At 34.2% G+C, this 19,706-nt stretch overlaps 1 protein-coding gene across 1 annotated transcript in view; it reads left to right on the top strand.

Moving 5' to 3' along the window:
* TIAM1 (T cell lymphoma invasion and metastasis 1) overlaps positions 1 to 19,706 on the top strand; it is a 98,707-nt gene that overhangs the window by 43,959 nt on the left and 35,042 nt on the right. Inside the window, exons 6-13 of the mRNA XM_015819409.1 lie at positions 1,592 to 1,777; positions 3,047 to 3,193; positions 4,338 to 4,412; positions 6,816 to 6,986; positions 11,177 to 11,281; positions 12,256 to 12,334; positions 16,975 to 17,061; positions 18,111 to 18,335. Coding sequence (XP_015674895.1) covers positions 1,592 to 1,777; positions 3,047 to 3,193; positions 4,338 to 4,412; positions 6,816 to 6,986; positions 11,177 to 11,281; positions 12,256 to 12,334; positions 16,975 to 17,061; positions 18,111 to 18,335 — 1,075 coding nt within the window. The remainder of the gene's footprint in view (positions 1 to 1,591; positions 1,778 to 3,046; positions 3,194 to 4,337; positions 4,413 to 6,815; positions 6,987 to 11,176; positions 11,282 to 12,255; positions 12,335 to 16,974; positions 17,062 to 18,110; positions 18,336 to 19,706) is intronic.

Raw genomic sequence — 19,706 nt, 5'->3', positions numbered from 1 at the left:
AACTCTAAATTAAATTCAGGTGACCTAACGTACTTCTTACGCAATACTGAAAAGTTGTTAGACTTGTCTTTTTTACTTTGTTTCTCAAAATTTGTTATGTCAGAATTTTGTAAATAAGAAACAGTCTGGTTTCTGTTTTGAAATGCAAGCTTCCCACATGAAAGGGATCACTTTTGATTGACTTTGCTAAGGATTAAAATCATATGTAAATTCATAGAGCACAGTCTCTTTTGAGTTCACCTAAGTATGTTTAAAATTGCAATGTATGCCATATTGAGCTCCTGAAGGAACCTCAACAGAAATAAATAAACAACCAAATTTCAGACAATCACCTGTCTGAGATGGTATAGGTTCTCCTGCTTGAGCAGGGGGCTGGACTAGAAGACCTCCAGCTCTATTCTACTCAAATATGTATTCAGTAAACATATTTGACCTCCTGTGCTGAGTTATCTTCGACTACTAAATGTGTACAGATTATCCAGAGGAAAACTGTATCATACAGAGATAGTCCTCATTTAGCACTTATCAGAATCAGAAACTCCATCATTAAATGATAAGAGCATAAGTTAAAAAAAAAATCACATGAGTGCTGCTTAGTGATGGCAGTTCTGGCTGCTGTTGTTAAATTTGAGGTCATTAGGGGAGGACTTCACGTGACCATGACTTGCAACTTTCTGCCAACTTTCCCACTGACTTTGTCAGAAGCTGGCAGGGGATTGCATGACTCTGCTGTTATATGAAGGCCAATTGCAAGTTCTACTTGTTCAGCGCCATCATAAGATTGAATGGTTGTTGAATGACTGGTTATTAAATGAGGACCACCTACATTATGGGGATTTCCAGTCTATTGGAAATATTTTCCATTAGCAAGGTGAAGAACACAAATGATGATACAACTGGTGAAATTTAATACTCCCCAGACTATTTTATTTATTTTACATAAATAAACATTGGCTTTAAACTGATGGTGTCAACAATCTAGAGTAGGGGTATCAAACTACCGGCCCACAGGCCAGTTGCATCATATGGAGACTGCGCCCATCCCAGCTCCGGCAGTGTAAAAAACATCACGACACGTCGCGACACATCACATAATGTGGTGAGTTTGACACCTATGGTCTAGAGAGTCTTTTTCTATTGAAGTGGTGTCTTCCTATCCCTATGATATTACATGAAAACAGTTTCTAAGTGATTTTGGATCTTTGAGTGAAGAATCTGGCCACAATAAAGAAGAAATTGAAACTGGACATCTATGGAAACCATGACAAACTTAAGACACTTCTGCTTTTTAAAATTGTAATCTCATTAACATCCAAATAACAGCTCTTTCAGGATCTCTGTCACTTTTCCTTTTTCGAAATAAGTATATTTACTTCGTTTAGAACATCAAATTCTTCCTTCTTCATGGAAAATGTGATCTGTTTGTATGATATAAGACAGGGTTCTTCAAACCTGGCCCTTAATTCCTCAGCCAGGCACGCTGGCTGAGGAATTCTAGGAGTTGAAGTCCACAAGTCATAAAAGGGCCGAGTTTGAAGAACCCTGATATAAGATATACTTTTTCTCCTTAATCTATTTTGTCTTCTTGTAGATCTTTGTTTGGGAACAAAACTTAGAACAGTTCCAGATGGACCTCTTTCGATATCGTTGTTACTTAGCTAGTCTTCAAGGAGGAGAACTGCCAAATCCCAAAACATTACTTGCATTTGCAAGTCGGCCAACTAAAGATGCAATGGGTCGTCTTGGAATCTTTTCAGTGTCCTCTTTTCATGCACTGGTGAGTTTAACTTGAAGGTTATTTTTGTTAAACTACGTATCACCTGGTGCAGAGTGAATGCTGTTGCTATGCAACATCTGGTTTCTGCTCCCGTAGCCATAAAAAGCCAAATGTATTCTTTGTGACAAATGTTTCTCTTTCTCTTCCAAATTCCTGACTAACATAGATTTACCTTAATAGGTGTTTTTCTTTTGCATTATAAATTTATAATTCCAAGACTGCATGAACAGAAGTTGGGGAAATGGGGAGGAAAGAGAAAAGAGTAGAAAAACATTTCTGCTCCTGTTTCTGGAAGTTTAATAGATCTAAGTCTCACCAATCAAAGAAAAAAACTTCTATTGCAGAAAAGGAAAGAATCATTAAGACCAACAGTATAAGCGGCAGAGTCAGTACAACTCACATATAAACAGTTTTAATTGACTTGTTGAACTAAGAGACCTTCTGTTGTCTCCTATATTTTTCAAAAAAGACTATTTATCTAAGACTTATAATATTCTCTATTAAAATAACTTTTAAGTGGCTTACAGTCCTTATTATAGTAATTTGGTTAACTTAGAAATTAGAAACAAATAAAAATTCAAAGGTGCAATACTTAACAGCAATAACACAACCGTAGCAATCAACAATACCATACCCATCACAATCAGAAATTTCCTAGTACCAGTTTTTCAGGGGCAATTCATCTATCCACTCTCAAAAGCCATCCAGGAGAACCTAGAAGGAGAACCAGGAGAACCAGATCTTAATTGCCTTCTGGAATAATACCAGCAATGGTTGGCTTTTTTCTGGGTTTGTGATGTTCCAAGAAGGAGGCCACCATAATGTTTGATGTTTGGATGTTTGATGATGGCATTGCCTTTGGTTGGGAGCCACAATAACTCTTCCCAACTGCATGTCACCAGATGGACTGATTCCATTTGGAGAAGGCAAAATCTTCAAATTGTATAAATTAACCCTCCAATTTAAGACGATAAGCATTTCTTTGATGCTGCTGCAGTATTTGCATTGCCTTTAATAAGAGACCCAAATTAAGTTTGGATCTTTGAAAAATGTAACTTTTTAAAAAAAACGATGCAGTGCTATTATGGCACATGTGCCATTGCTCTCTTGGCAGGTGCAATGTATGTGAAACTCTATTTTGAGCAAGTATTGAGCACATCTATCTCATCCTAAATAATCGTTTGTGTAATACATATGGGTAGATATGTATTTCTTGGCATTATTGTGAATCTCTTAATTAAGGGATTTTTTTCTTTTGATGGCTGATAGGTGGCAGCTCGCACAGGTGAATCTGGCGTCAGAAGACGAACACAGGTAATGTCAAGATCAGCAAGCAAACGAAGAAGCCGGTTTTCTTCTCTTTGGGGCTTGGACACTGCTTCAAAGAAAAAGCAAGGGAGGCCAAGCATTAATCAGGTAGCCCACGTGGCTTAATAATTAATTGGAGGCTTTGAAGATGGTCTTTTTATTATCACATTCTTTTCTTTTCTGTCGGGATGTAGGGCAGATAGGAACTATAATATTAAACACAAGTAACACAAATCCATTATTGTATGTGTTCTGTCTTTCAATCTTCTCCACAATTTTTAAAACTTTAAATATATGTCTGCTTTCTGCATCACCAAGGTTTATTAAATGTAACAGATGAAAATTATGTTCCCTGTGATCTACTTGATGCAAGCTATTTCCCATTCCTGGGTCGCGTAGTTTTGAAGCTATGGTGGTTTCTTTACAATTTTTTCCTGCGGGAAAAAGTATGATTAATTATTAATCAAGTGTCCTAGGTTTATTAAAAAATAAGCTATGTTTTTAGCAGTGTATCCAACTTGCTTAACTTTATAGTAAACACATGTCAATAAAATATGACAAGATTTTCTCATCCATCTCTCATCCATAAAATCTAAATTTGCAAAGGGAGGCAAGTTGAAATCTGGGCTTTTGAACTGCTAGCAAGTCTATATCTTAGCTTTTCTAAGAAAGGACATGTCATCTTGTAGATACTTTTTCAGATTTCACATTCTGTGTGCTGAACAGCCTGGGTGAGATTAAGAAAATTATGTATGAGTTGGCCCTAATATAATTTCATCAATTTACAGTTCCTGCATTTTAACACAACAAAGGAATAATGTGTTGCAAGTATTAATGAATGATTTAACATTATCCACACAGCGTTTCTTTGGGACTGGAATTAATTTAGAGACACTACTTTATAAACCATAGTGAATATTTGGCTGCAATTTATAAGTTCTGCCTATTAACATCCCTTACTTCTGGTTTGAAAAAAATGTTTTTCTGTCTTTTGCTCGTAACTCTCACTTTTCCCAAATGGTTGAGTTTAGAATGAGTACATTTGGGGGTTTGTTTGAAAAGACCAGGTAACCAGAATAATTTAGCTATTTTTGTACTTAGAAACTAATTTTATCCCAATATAATTGATATGCAAATTTTCCTCCTGAGCCCTTCTTCATTTCTTCTATCAACACGAAATGTTTCCAGATTTAGCAAGTATTTGCATCATCTTATTGTATTTAAAATAGCACAATTTCTTTGTCTTTTGAAGGTTTTTGGCGAAGGAACTGATTCTGTAAAGAAATCTTTAGAAGGAATATTTGATGACACTGTGCAGGAAAGCAAGGTAAAAAAAAAAAGGAATATAATTAATTTACACAGAAGGAGTTCAATTAGTTTGTGACCCAGTACAGTGAAGCAGAGTGAAATGATATGAAATGAAAATCTGAAGTGAAGGGGAAGTGAAGAAGAAGCAAAGCTCGAAACTACGATGACAGCTCAGTTCAAAGTCTGTTTGCTAGAGATAGGAAAGTTTCTAAATATTCGCTGCCATTTAAATGAGTAGTTGGTGGACACAGAAGTAATCAGAATTTTGTTTATTTTAAAAATGGCAACAGGACTACCACCGATAGAAACTTCTTCCCATGAAAAATATTTAGCCAAGAACCTGCTATTATGAGAAGTCTACAGATTTTCATGCATATTAGGCAGAAATTAGCTGAAGTAGAATTGAATTCTGCTTTCAAATCTATGGTGACACCTCCTTTTACGTAAAGGAATATGAAACTAAGTATTTCCCCTTCAGATTATATAAGAATATAAAGACTCGGGTATTTACTCTGCTAGATCAGATCTCAGTTTAGATTTAACAAGCATTTAACTAACATAGGGGAACTTTATGTCCCATTTTGACTTTTTACTGAATATGTGGATAGAAAATGGACTGGTTTTGCAGTCCTGTTCCCACTCCTCTCCTGCATTCACATGTTCAGAAAGGACCCTGAAGTGAAGCTGAAATGGGTGTACACTTAAACAAGAATACAGCTCTCCGCTCTCAAGCTCATTTATAGTGGCAATTGTATTTGCATTCAAAAGAGTCGAGTCCACTTTTCCTTCATGTGTATGGCCTGAATATTATGGAAACTGACCTAAAACAGACAAGACTGGACATGTGCTTAAGTTCTCATTTCACCTCGCATTCTCCTTGTGTTCCGGTGAACATCTGTTTTTGAGACAAAGTATTATGCTGATCAGCTTTCTCCTCTCTGGATAAATATATACCTTCATTTTATAAGGTTGATTTTACTTTTTGTTGAACTGACTTGTGTTGTCAAAATATTTTTCTTCATCATGGTATATATCATCATTTATCCAACATGCTTTGGTACTTTTCCAGACCTTTTCTAAACGGTGAAGAGCTTTTATACTGCACTATTTTTATTTTATATAAAAAACCCCTCAGCCTCACAGCTACCAGAAAGGACCAATTTTTGTAGTATTTTCTAGAGAATTCAGAAGAAAAAAATACCATATTACAGTCACTAGGGCTCTATTCCTTATTAATAAACTATATTATTAATGATATGCATGCAAAGCCAAATGCAGAGACTTTCATCAATAGCAAATATAATTCTCCTTCACATATTACTTTGCTGCCTGGACACTTCTGATTTCCACTTGTGTTCCTTCATGTTAAGAGCCTCATTGCATTTACTTTTCCTACTGCACACAACAGAACATTTATCAACTTTCTATCTGTGCCATTACATGTGTGTTTATGTCTGTTTGTGCACCAGTAATATACTTTTCCTTTCTTTTTTTTTAAATTTATATTTAAATTTTATTTTTTATTTTTCCAAACTCTCCCCTCTTTCCTTTCTTAAATAGGGCAATACTGAATTTTTCAATGCTAACATTAAATATAGTTGAACATATAACACTTTTTCCAGAAAAATATCAGGTAATATGATATGCAATCATAAAGTCTAAACATAAATGGAATATTTCCATTTCATATTGAAGAAGCTTCATAGAGACCTCAGCTAATTAATTTTTCTCTATAGTTGATTAGTATGTATAGTTTAGTGAGACTTCATTTTTGGTAAATACAGTTCTGTTTTATCTTTTTTGTATTGTATGTACATAACTGAAACTAGATTTTGAAACATTATTACTTAGGGCCAGTGGGCATATTTTTAATTGAGCAAATGGGATTTAACAGTGTGATACCATTTAAAACTAATGGGAATTCCATACATCCATCACTTGATAGAAATGGTAACCTCAGGGTCTAGTTTAAACTTACAAAAGCAGCAAACATTTGATATGAATGCTATAGTTTGCCACAGGGCATTCGTAATTCTAAATCAGCCAATTCCATAGTGAATTTATCACCTTGATTTATTTCTATCGTATTAATACAAGAAAATGTTAGCTTTAACTTCAGGGGCACAGCTCCAACACATGCAAGAAATTGGGAATCCAATGCACGTATGAAATTGTTCCCTCAAAGTAAGTGATCCTTTCCCCAAATGTTGGGAAATTGCTAAGAAAACTGACACCTGGAGGATCTGCAGACAGTCCTTAGGTTTTTCTATTCAGCATCAGGTGACTAATTCCCCATGTGTAATAAAATGCATTCGATTTTATAATTTCATTTGATAGAAAATAACTCTACCTTAATAAGCTTGTTCTTAATTGGAAAAGCTGAGTTACATTTAATCAGAATTTTTTTTCATTCTTTTTTCAGAGAGAAAAAGAAGTAGCCCTCACTACTGTCCATCCTCATAATCCTGACTCTGACATCTGGGTCCATGAGTATTTTACACCATCATGGTATTGCCTGCCAAATAACCAGTCGGCTTTGACTGTCATCCACCCAGGAGACACAGCAAGAGATGTCCTGGAAATGATTTGCAAGGTAAAGCAATAAATTATACATAAATAAATACAATTGTGTGTTTGTGTGGGGGGAACTTTATAGAATTGGTATCCAATTGGTAATTCAAATGGTATTATTTGAAATGATAAGAAATTATTGATAGATGGCTCCAATTTCAAAGCATTTCCACTAAAGCCAGCAGTTCTGTGAATGTTTCCCTTATATGCAAATACATTGGATAAAAAATAAAGCAGGGCATTTTCCATTTTTAAATTATCTGTATTTTAATAAATCCTGCATGGAAAGTGTACACTTGAAGATTTTAAGTTTGAAAATCATACTGAAATCTGCTTTCCTTCCTAATATATTGTTGAAAGATAGGAATGGGAGAAATGCTTCAGCTGTAATTCATTATACTCTATTATATTTCTAACTAGCTTTAATCCAATTAAATTCAGTGTCAGTATAATCTGAATTTAGATGATTTAGTGGAAAACATTTCTAAAGGTGATAAATATTGGAGAAAATAGCTGCTCTGATATGCTTGCATTTCACAGCTTCCTGTAATTTATCTCTTTGCATGCAGGGTATTACCCATTTAAATAAAATGCTAAAACCTTGATTGTGTGAGACATTCATATTAATAATGTCTGCATGCAGGTAGTCTTCGGTCAACAACCTCTTGTTCAGCAACTGTTTGAAGTTACATGATATTCTGTATTTTCTGTATTTAAATTATATCTTAAGGGAGACTTGCATGTATTGTGTGAAAAGGTTCTAATTTAGTTAAATCATATATCATTTAGTAAATAGATTTCTATAAATGGATATTCTTGAAGAAAAATATTTCATTAACACTTATTTATAAAAATAAAATGATATTTTTTTAAAAATGTACACAATAGAAAACATTTAACAGTGATCTTAGCAATAATTTTATTTTAGAACGTTTATATAGATAGTAATTTTGTACAGGTAATAACTTGTATACATAGCATAGATAGAACATGAGAAGTTTTTCCCCTTCTTTAGTTTACAGTATGTAAAATGTAAGCACATAGTTTATACTGTATGAGACCAGTGTTAAATTGTTTTAAATGAATTCACTTTGGCTAAACTGGTTTGTGATTCACACTATGTATCTGTCTCTTTCTTTCTGAATTATCTACGTATGAAGATGCTGATGGTTCTGTCTTCCCTGTAACATCTACTAATGAATCTTTCTCTTCTGTCTCTTGCATTCAGCTCATTCTTTTTCCTTTAATTCTCTGAACCACATCATTTCACATCAGTTTGCCATCTGCCATCTGAGAATCAGTCGAGTTCTGGTATAGTAAACATTTCACGCTCTACAGTTCATATAGCTTCTTCATGCTCTAGATGTTGTAAAGACTCCCATATTGTAATTTTTACCTGGATCATGGGAACTAAAGATGAAAATTCTAACCTTTGCTAAATGTTCAGGACTGTAATTACTGCTAGCCATAAATATGCTTTGATTTTGATGGTATGTACAAAAGGAGACCCAATACTCAATTTAACACCATGTAGTTTTATATTAAAAAAAGTGGATTCCACCCCTCTTATTTCCAAGCAGATGTGGATAAGGTTACTGTCTAAAATTGAACCTACCACTATTCAGTCCAGAGAATGCAGAGTTAAATGGATCTGTCACTCTGATCTGGTTTTTATGTCATGCTAAGTTATTGTCTTGTGAGAACCCAGCTGATTGTGGTATTCTATAGATGAAGTTTAAACAAATCATGAGCTTAGCTTGATGTGTGAATTCAATAATTGGAAAGCAGTTTAATCCTGTCCAAGTAACCACTAATAACAAGTCTACTGTTTTAAGATAAAAAAAAAGAGACTATTCCATGTTAATAATATCAGTCCTAAAGTTTGAAGTGTTAGGGAAAAGAAATACCTTAACTTTCTTCCCATATGTCTCCCTCATACAAAGTGATCTATAAATTCCCCACCCTCCAATAAGAAGATGTCCAAAACCTGCCTTTTATGTCCAAAATCAGCCTTTTATGATAGATATCAGTATTTAGTATGATGTTCCCAAGATATTAATTAGTCTATTCACTTTAGACTGAATTTTCCTGCCACGTCTTTTTGGTTTCTGCATTTAGAAGTTAAATGAGGTGCAGAACGTACACAAGCTTCCCATGGATCAGTAACTCCCAAAAGACTATTGGGAGGTCATCAATTCCATTCATGTGGTTTTATTTCTTTGTTCTTGTCCTGGCCTCTGAAGTTCTGTTTTAATGCATTTGAGAAATATTCAGGTTTCTAAACAATGTCTTCATCAATACATGTTGTATCTAATCTGCTTTCTTATTGGTAGCTTGAATTTATCTGGATTTATTTTGGAAGGGATGGACATTAAGAACAATAAAGCAGAAGATAACTTTTGATATTGCACATATGAACTTTTGCTTGCACACAATGAGATGGCTTTCTTTCTTCAGTCTACTGTAGAGGTTTACAAAGCAAAGAACAAATTTCAGGCTCAGTACATAGAGGAAATATGATTTTTTTATAGTTAGAGGAAGAAATCTTCTTCATCTGTCTTGGGTGGGTGCTGCATTCCAGAAGATACAGAGGCTTCCCATTGTGCTTGCAATCATAATGGAATATAGCCTAGAATTCTCTGAATTGATTACAAAGGAAGATTGTAATCAATGAGCACTTCTGGGCAAGACAATATCTTCTGTTTTGTATAAATGTAATAAGCCACACTGGAACTCATGCCATAAGATACTATTAATTAGAAAACATTGTAGGACAAGTGCTGTGTTAATCTATGGTAGTATAGAAATAGGAGTCTAGTACACCTTCTCTAACTAACAAAATACTAAAAGCATAGGTTTTCATGACTTGCAACCTTTTACTAAAACTTGTTAGAAAAATGCTACAAGACTCCTGTTGTTGTTGTTGTTTACTGTTAATTTGTGTGATTCAGAATAGAATTTGTGCAGGCCTACTTAATGTGAATAACTATTGTCTTTAGGAGTGTGGGTGAATAGCAGTCCTAATTTCCCCAGCTTTTTTTTATCCAAGACACTGTCATTTTCTTTGTGCCCAATCAAGAAAACGAAAAATGTGTGTGTGTAAGTTATCAAACATCCTTTTAATTCCAAGATATTGAAATGCAGCCTTGCAGCTCCTGTTATGTGGTTTTTGATCTCAGCAAGAATATGGCAGTGCTACCCTTGGTTATGCCTCTTGGGCCTTTAATTCCAGAAGAAAAATAAGATTGGCTTTTTTTTTGTTTAGCACAGAACCTCCTATTGCATTATTATATGGGGTTGCTGTCTGGGAAAGGGCAGGAGAACACACATGTCTTCAGCTAATCACAGTGGGCAATTCTTTAAAGAAAGGATTTGTATTTTTTCATTTGAAGGAAAGAATGTTTGAGGGCATTCAAGAGTAAGAAAGAGAAATATGCAAGTTAGTGGTACAATAATAAGGACATTGGCTGATATAATTGGCTAAATGAACATTATAGCAGATTTAGGCTCATAATGTTTTCGATGAGAAGAAAATACACTTGTTTGATTTGGTTTTGTAATTATTTCAGCCCGTTAAGAAATAACTTTGGAATGGCACCTATGGTCATCATTGATCAACTCTATTTTTAGTCTACTTTAATCAATAATGGGCAATTAACTTGAAAGTACCATAACCTATGGCTAATTATAACTAATGAATTTTTATTTATATAAATTATTTTAGATGAGAAAATTTTTTGGGATTTCATCAAGTATGGTTTGTTTCAGAATAATGTTTTCATAATAAATAGAATTTATGTTACTAATGTTCCCCTTTATACTCAGATATAATATATTTTATGACCTATTTAGAGACAATGGATACATTTAGTAGCAAACTAGGTTGTATTATACGTAACATGAGGTTTTTATTGGGAAATAAGAGAAAGAAACTGGTTAATTTTAGTATTATGTTTAGTACATGTATTTCCACCCAGATCTGATGTTTGGTGATGTTTCCGTTCAGAATAATGTTATTGTCTTTTCAAATTAGGGAGTCAAATGTGACCAGTTCTCTTTTGAGCATCAATAAAGTATTTTTCTTGGGCTGTTTAGACAATAATTTTAAACTTTTCCTTTTAACTAGAGCAAACTTTTCCCTCCATTAAGAGATGCATTTCACTAAAAGAAAATGTTTATTGATATGGACATTTTTTTTCTTTTTTCTTTCAGGCACATCAGTTGGATTACTCAGCTCACTATCTGCGTCTCAAGTTCTTTATAGGAAACCAAATGGAATGTTACATACCAAAGGCAGAAGAAGATATTTATGAATTGGTAATGTTGAACTTATATAGATCTCCTATATATTATTTCAAATAGAACTTAGGAAAAAAAAAGAGATTGCTGCTACCATATCTTGTCTCCTTTTGATATTAAGAACTCTAAATATAGAGCAAGATAAATTGAGCTTGTGTATAGTGGAATAAAGGAACATCCTTACTTTTAGTATATTGTCCCATCCTTCAGAGAGTTCACAGAAGTAGATAGGCTGAGTGTTTATAGCTGAGCTAATATCACTAGTGAGCATAGGATTTGAATTCAAGTCCCCTTGCTTATAATAATAAGGAAAACTAAGCCCTTCAGATGTATTGGGGCTATAATATCTCAGAATTCCCAGCTAAGGCAACACCTCTGTTTGCTTAGGAATTTGGAGAATTGTAGTTTTAATACATGACATTAGATTTAAGAAATAAGATATTTTAGGACATGCTGACATTACTGTCACTCTTATTCACTAATATCTTAGCTTATATTGTATGAAAAGGAGGAAAATAAATAGATATTGATGGAAGGAAGAAGTGAAAGTAGACATTAAAGATGAAGAAAAAATATATCTTGCATTAGGGAGCATAAATTAAAGTAGGAGGAAATGCTTCAAAATATTGTTAGATTTACATTTTATAATCTTACAGTGCTCTGAAGTAATGTGACTGGGAAATACATATATACTGATCCCTAGAACAGTGGTGGCAAACCTATGGCACGGGTGCCAGAGGCGGCACTCAGAGCCCTGTCTGTGGGCACGCGTGTCGTCGCCCCAGTCCTAGGCCTTCAGCTGGGTTTTATAAAACCCTTTTCGCTTTAGGCCTCTGCCGCCATGTGGAAAAAAAAAGGTTCAATAAATCAATCAATTTCAACTTCTCGCGGGAAAAAAAAGATCTTGCAAAGTTGGAATTGATTGATTGAACTTTTTATCCCACCCAGTCTGCNTGTAACTAACTCTTTTTAAAAATGTGTTGGCTTTTCAGTTATATAAAGAAATTGAAATCTGTGAGAAAATTATACAGCAAATTCAGCTTGAAAAATCTGACACATTGGATAACTATGGTGAGTTTATATTTGTATACATTTGTATATCAAGTTTTCCCTTACACATGTATCATAAAATACTTTAATATTCACAACAGCAGCTTTCTTCTGTCTAGTATCTTCTAGAGGTGTTGATTGCAAGCCATGGCATTCTGAACAGGTAATGGGGGTTGCGAATTATGAAGCTGAAATCTTTAAAAGCCTTATTGAATCTAGTCTGTAGCCGGATCTGAGGACAATCATTTTAGGTGGCTAACTGTGATACTACTGGCCATCTTTCCATTTATAAAATACAGAAAGGGGCGCCGCTGAAAAATAATCCACTTTTCAGGGGAGAAAGAAAGTAACTTTTCACACTGAAGCTAGGGGATAAAATTGTGCACTGCTAAGTATAAAGACATTAATCTTCAATGCTGAAACTTTCAGAAAATGTAACAATTTCATATTTAGAATTGTTATTTGATGTGTACTTGCAATATCTTTTCAAAACTACCCTGTTGGTTTGGGTGCAGTGTATCTTCAAGTTTTTCTACTATCTAAAAATAATAGTCTTTGAATTAAATAATAAAATAAAATCCTATGTTATTGTATTGTGTTTCCAATCTACTTCAGTGAGCAAACCCTTCACATCTGTAGCATTTATCTAGAGTGCTGTGATTTAATATTTAGTATTTTAAAATCCCTAAACAGCTTATTATACAGCTGTGGGGCAAAACATTGAGATCTGGGTGTAACCCAGCAATGCTGGATTCATTTGAAGGTAGAGGCTTATATGATGAATATTTATTGCTAAATTTTGACATTGAGTTTGCAGAGTAACATATTAATAGATGCTTCCGTGTATTAGATACTTTCCCTTGCCTTATGATGGTATAAATGCAGTAAAGGTATGAAAAGCATTGTATTTTGCAACATTTGAACATGTGAAATTTCACACAAAAACCATATTGAATATTAAGCTGCTGCTTTGATTACAAAATGAGTTGTTTCAAGGATTTGTGAGGTGCTTCTTACTCATATTAAAGGTCATCCAAGTTCAAAATACTCGAAAGATTTCCAAATGCTCCAAATTTAAAACAGAACAATTTAAATTTGCAGTAGCAACTTCTCACTTGGGAAATTTGATGAAATAGTGAGCACAAAACATATTGTATATGCTTAAAGTGCATAATACAATATGGTGGTCACAATACCTTGGTAAATCTCCATATATTGACATACAGTACACTATTAAATTACAAATACAGTGAATAGAATAGAATAGAATAGAATAGAATAGAATAGAATAGAATAGAATAGAATAGAATAGAATAGAATTGGAAGGGACCTTGGAGGTCTTCTAGTCCAGCCCCCTGCTCAAGCAGGAGAACCTGTACCATCTCAGACAAGTGACTGTCTTCTTAAAAATCTTGGAAATCTCTTCTTGAAAATCTCCAGTAATGGAGCGCCCACGATTTCTGGAGGCAAGCTGTTCCACTGGTTAATTATCCACACTGTCAGGAAGTTTTCCCTTAATTCTAAATGTATCTAAATGCTTCTTTCAAATGCCAATAATATATGTTTGTTAAGTTTGTTAAGCCTCTTGGAAATCCAACACACCTATTGTGTTTTATTTTTCACTACTATTTGTCAGAAAAATCATACCCCTATTTTTTAGCATTTATTATCAATTTCAGTAGCACAAAATTGGGGTTCATGGAGAGAAAAACACGATGCTTCTAGACTGCATGAAGCCTGAAAGTTCTAGGCTGCCCATCTCTATTTGAAAGGAATATTAAAAAAAAAAAACCCGTACTTTTCCATTGAAAGGGTAAAGCTGCTGCTACTGTATGTAGATATATGCATTTATGTTTATTGACATTGATGCTTTTCATAAAATTATAAAAGGCCACTGAGTTCATTCCCTATGGTCTTCCAAATTAAAGCATTCCCAAAAGATTGCTGTTCAGCCAGTTAGTGAAGGTTAATTCACATTCTCTCTTTATAATTGATTTTACTGTCAAACTTTCAGGAGTTTTTAACACTTTTCAAGAAACCTTTTCATACATTTTTTTTCAGTCTGGCTAACTTCAATTTACTATTCCTGTTGTGCACTTGAGTGCGTGAAGGTCTTGATATTTTTTGGTGTGATATATTTTCAAGTATTAGAAAAGAGTGTTATATTCCATCTTACCCAGCATTTCTCAAAATTAAACTAACTCAACTCCTTCAGTCTCTCTCTATGAGACCTCATATCTAGTCCCATCATCCTTGTTGTTCTCTGAGCCTGAACTTGTTGTTCTGAATCTGTCCCAAATTGTAGCACTTAAGGTGGCAGCTGATCAAAGCAGAGTGAAATGGAATAACTACTTTCAATGATTTGATACTTGATGTCACTTGAAGCAGCCAAAAATTGTCTTTGCTTCCTGTGCAGCTTCATCACTAGAATTATGTCAACTATTATTCCATAAACTTTTCACAAGTACAATCATATAGCAGGATATTCTCCATTCTTAAATGTCATGTGGCAGCTCTAAGCAGCATTTTCAAATGCTAAGAAGAACATTTTTTCACTAGTTGACCTTTCTTTGGAAGTTCCTTAAGAAAAAGATATCAATTTATTAAAGATTTCTTTTGGACCATTAACCATTTATTCTTTCAAGATGATATCCTTTGTAGCTGGCAAAGAGTTAGGGTTATTGACCTCTAGCTGTATTTCTTTATCAACATCATGTGGTTCTGAGGAATCCCACTTGTTTTTGCACAAAGTCAGCTCCAAAACATTCTTTCCTCTATTTTGTCATGGCTTGGTGCATATTTAGGCATAATTTAGGTTATTTTATTCATTTATTTATTAAATTTATATAGCTGCCCAGCTCACACATAGCTGACTCCAGACCTTACAACAATGTTCAGAGAATTCATTGTACATTCTTAATTTAAAAAAAAATGAAATTTTGTTTGCATCATGTTTTCTTGAAGGGAAACACTTCACCCTCTTTATAGTCTGTCTGAAAGAATAATCTCATTTAACAATCCAGGAAAAGCTTCATCCTGCACACGAATCACTACTATAGCTTTGAAAATAATGATGCTATCAATGACATCTTTAATAAAGGCAATTAAGTTTCCAGCACACTTTTATAAAACAGCAGATGGTCAATGACAGGCCTAATTCAGGTTATATTACTGTAGAATAATATAGATAATATTTCTGGCCAATTCCTTCCTTTGTCTTCAGTCACAGTGTCCTTGCATTGTAAACTGAAAATGATTCTTGATTTTTTTTTCCTTAGGATTTTTGGTTTGCTTAAGATCTTTTAGAGGAATTTAGTTGGCTGTGTGCTACAGTGATGCCGTGTAGTTGTAGTCTCTTGGTTATTTCTGAAATCCTTTTGATTCATGGGTGTGTTATCCTTTTCATAGGTTGTATTGGTTATGTTAAAGCAGATTATGTGGCTATGCACTTTTTGATAAAGTTGTGTTGGTATCTATTTTGTTGGAATATGTTTTATAGGTCTGTTTTTTGTTTCTGGCACACTGGGTTGCTGCAGTGTGTTTGGACTCATCTGAATAATGTTCTTTCATAGCTTCTCTTGTGAGAAGTTGGGTTGTTGCTTGGTGGCTGAGCACTAGGTTGCTTTGTGTTATTTTCTGATAGACGTGGGTTTCTAATTTGCCATCATTTCCTGTTCTGGTGAGGATATCCAGGAAGAGTAGTATGCTCTTTTTCATCTTCTCTTGTCAATGTTATTCCTTGGAAGATTTTGTTCATTGTCTCACGTGCCTGTTGTAATTGTTCCTTTTTTATTACAATGAAGGCAGTGGTGGGATTCAGCCGGTTTGCACCACTTCGGCAGCTAATTTTCTGTTGCCCAGGCCCAGAATGGACTTCCGGAAGTGGCATCCACACAGAGAACCGGTTGTTCACATATTTGAATCCCACCACTGGATGAAGGTGTCATCTACATAATGGACCCATACTTTGAATTGTATGTATAGCTTCTAGATATTGCATCACAGCCTCTGCTATGAATCCTGAGATTGATGATCCCATGAGTGATTCACTTTAATATCTGTTTCTCCATTTTATACTATAAATATTTTTATACCAAAATCTCCAAACTAGCATCCAATATAATAAAGCTGTTTTTCTCTTATACATATTGTTGATTTTCCTGATGACTGCCAGATTTTAATGGTGAACTTTTAAAACCAAAGGCGACCAATTTGCATGCTATTGTTTCCAAGATTCTACATAAACTTGAATTTTTTGTGTCATTAATTAAAAAAAATACATCTGAGTCCTATTTTACAGCATTTGTTATATAGTAGTATACACATCTGACTGCAAGTGAGTATACATGCTATTTAACCTATCCAATTTTCTCAACATATATGTGTTTTGTATGTATGCAAAATCTGAAGAACAGAACCATAACATTCAAGCAAATAAACATTACTGCTGGGAGAAGTGTTATAATCTGAAGAAATGGTTGTATAACTAATAATCATTTATTGTGCTATTCTGTTATTACTTGAATAAGTTTTTTCCTTTTTCATTTTTGTGTGGGAATCAGCAAATAAAAATAGTTTGCTTGCAGAGAATCAAATGCTTCATTTTAAATGTGTTGCTTAAAATATTAACAAATATTCTTATTTTGTTTATATTTTAACAGGTTTTTCTCTATCCTCTATAGAAGAAGAAGGGATTCGTCGTCTCCATGTCAATAGTGTCAAAGAAACAGGTCTGGCTTTTAAAAAAGGTATGATGCTAGAACTTGTGTCATATGTTCTTCTCTAAAATATCTTCAGCATTCAAGGATTTTCCTCCTCTGGTATTCTTCTCTTGTACTGTGTAAAAATAATTTGTGAATCTCTATAAGAAACAGCAATTCTTTTAAAATTATATATCTATTCATCATCTTTTAGATATTACAGTATATATAATAACCGGTTAGTGTATACCTTTTTTGCCATTGAAAATTCACCATCCTAAATTTATTATATCTTTAAACATCTTTCCTAATTTAACAGGTAACAAAGCTACGGTTCATTGAATTCTGAGTTATGTACATGAAGTTGCTGAGTTTCTGGTCAAACATTACAATATATAATCTTACAAATTCTCTATCCAGACCTATGCAATTTAACATTCCTAGAGTGATGAACAATTGTGTATGGGAGTGGGATAAATAAATCTGTGAAATAGACTGACTCCAAAAAGAGTGAGGCCAAACTATATACTCTCCCCTCATTTATTCACCCTATATCCCTACATGTGGAAAATGTTGAATACTTATTCACTAAAGTCGCCTTGCAAATGGTACCTATTTATCTACTCTCATATAACATGCCTTTGAACTGCTAGGTGGGCAGAAGCTGAGGCAAGTGATGGGAGTTCACCCCACCACTCAGTGCTAGAACTTGAATCTCCATAGCAAAGACCATCTCTAGCATCATTTAAGTCCCAGAAACACCGTGCTTCTATAATTTCAAAGTATTTGTATAGGAATAGAATAGCTGCAGTGACTTCTTTACAAACTGTGCTTAGTATTTGGCTGTCATATATCCCAAGGTTTACTGCGATTCAGGTACTATTGGACTAGATAAGTATAGTAGAATGCATCTGTGAATATTGTCTGGAACTGTTTCATTAATGATCAGTAAAATGCTTTTTATCCCAAAATACAGAATGTACAGGAAATGAAAGGATTTGTTCTTTGTTGTCTATGGCTTAAGGAAATTAAATATCCTAACATTTAGGTACAGAGCAACCCTTGTTGAGCTTTAATATGTCCCTTTTCCTTTTCAGGTCTGAAAGCAGGTGATGAAATAGTTGAAATTAATAAGAAGGCTGCTGAAAACCTGAACTCAGCCATGCTAAGAGATGTTCTTGTTCAGCCTTCTCTGTGCCTTATTGTACAGACGTATCCTGAGAGAGAGGCAGGGCAGAATCGAATGCACTTACCACCTCGGCGGGCAGATGGTTCTTTTGACTTGACTGACAGTCCATTAAAATCTGTATGCAGTGCCCAAGGTACTCATATTTATTGCCATGAGATTACCCTACATTAGGATCTTTCTCTACTGAAGCATGCTGTATGTAACCACTTAAGATTAAAAAGTACTCTAGACCTTTGTGTAAGCAAATTCCAGGTTATGCTTGTTGTTTCACCATGTAAAAGTGCTAGATATCAGTATTATTTAGTAGTTCAAAATGAGGCATCTGCAGTTGGAAGTAACTACAGTGATCTGTCATATATGATATTAGTTGTTTCAGGATAATCAATTGTAGTGCTGGATTAAAAAGAACAGGGACTTTCTGTTTATATGCTGAACTACAGAATGTTAAGAACAGATTCAAAATTTTAAATTCTTTTCTTTGAAGAGGTTCCTCCTTCATGTATATAGATATTCACAATTGGATGGCGAAGAGTATAACAAAAAGTATTTGTGGGGAATTTTTCTGCATAATTAAAAATAATTTAATTATACAACATATAAATGATTGTAAAAATGTGGAGTATGTCTGTAAAAGAAGTATGAAAAGAAAAAGCTTGTGGTTTTGAAAACAGAAGTGGCCATATTTATAAAATAAAATAATAAAAATATAGGTGGATAACTGTATATCTATCTCCCAGCTAGGTGGCAGCACCTAGCAATCTTGAAAAACTAAGAAGGTCTCACCTATTTTGTACCTGAGACACAGAAGACAGCAAAGGCAATTCAACATGGATATGGAAGTCACTAGGAATCAATCTTGACTTGAGGACATTTTACCTTTTACACAGTTATTTTTGTTCTATATCTATATCTAAAGAAACTTGATAAAATATAGAAATTTAGGAAACTGCTGCTTGGTCTCTGTCTCATATATATCAACAAAAACATACATCAAAATATATTTGGCCACAAGATGTCAGTACTGACCTATATGGAAATTCATTCACTGTAGGTATTATTTGTTACACTAAGTATACTTGACAATAACAAAACAAAGCTAAAAGGAGGTTATTAACAATGCAGTGAAAATAGGCCTTCAAAATAGGCCTTTTATACAACTTGGGAAGCAAGTCCCTTTGTATTCACAGAATATACAATGCATAGAACTTTTTATTGAGGGGCAAAAACATTTAAAGCTACAAAGGGTCCCTCATGTTTGAATGACAGCAGGTTGCATACCTTTGTTGCATAGCAATAAAGCACTTGGGTTCAGAACAGTTTGGCAGCATAAATTCTGAGTGTACTTGTGCTATATAACACACTAAGAGGACGTTGCAAGCGTATGGATAAAAATGGTCTTTTTTAAAAAAAACACAATGTCTAAATGTGAATAGCATGTATTATCTTAGCAACAGAATTCACTAGTTATGCCTTTGGTGAAGCCAAACAACTGTGAAATATACTC

Source organism: Protobothrops mucrosquamatus, unplaced genomic scaffold (assembly GCF_001527695.2).
Source record: "Protobothrops mucrosquamatus isolate PMUCROS unplaced genomic scaffold, P.Mucros_1.0 scaffold_149, whole genome shotgun sequence".
In the NCBI taxonomy this organism is placed as follows: Eukaryota; Metazoa; Chordata; class Lepidosauria; order Squamata; family Viperidae; genus Protobothrops; species Protobothrops mucrosquamatus.
Note: the sequence above shows the minus strand (reverse complement) of the source record. Positions and strands in the feature narration are given on the sequence as shown.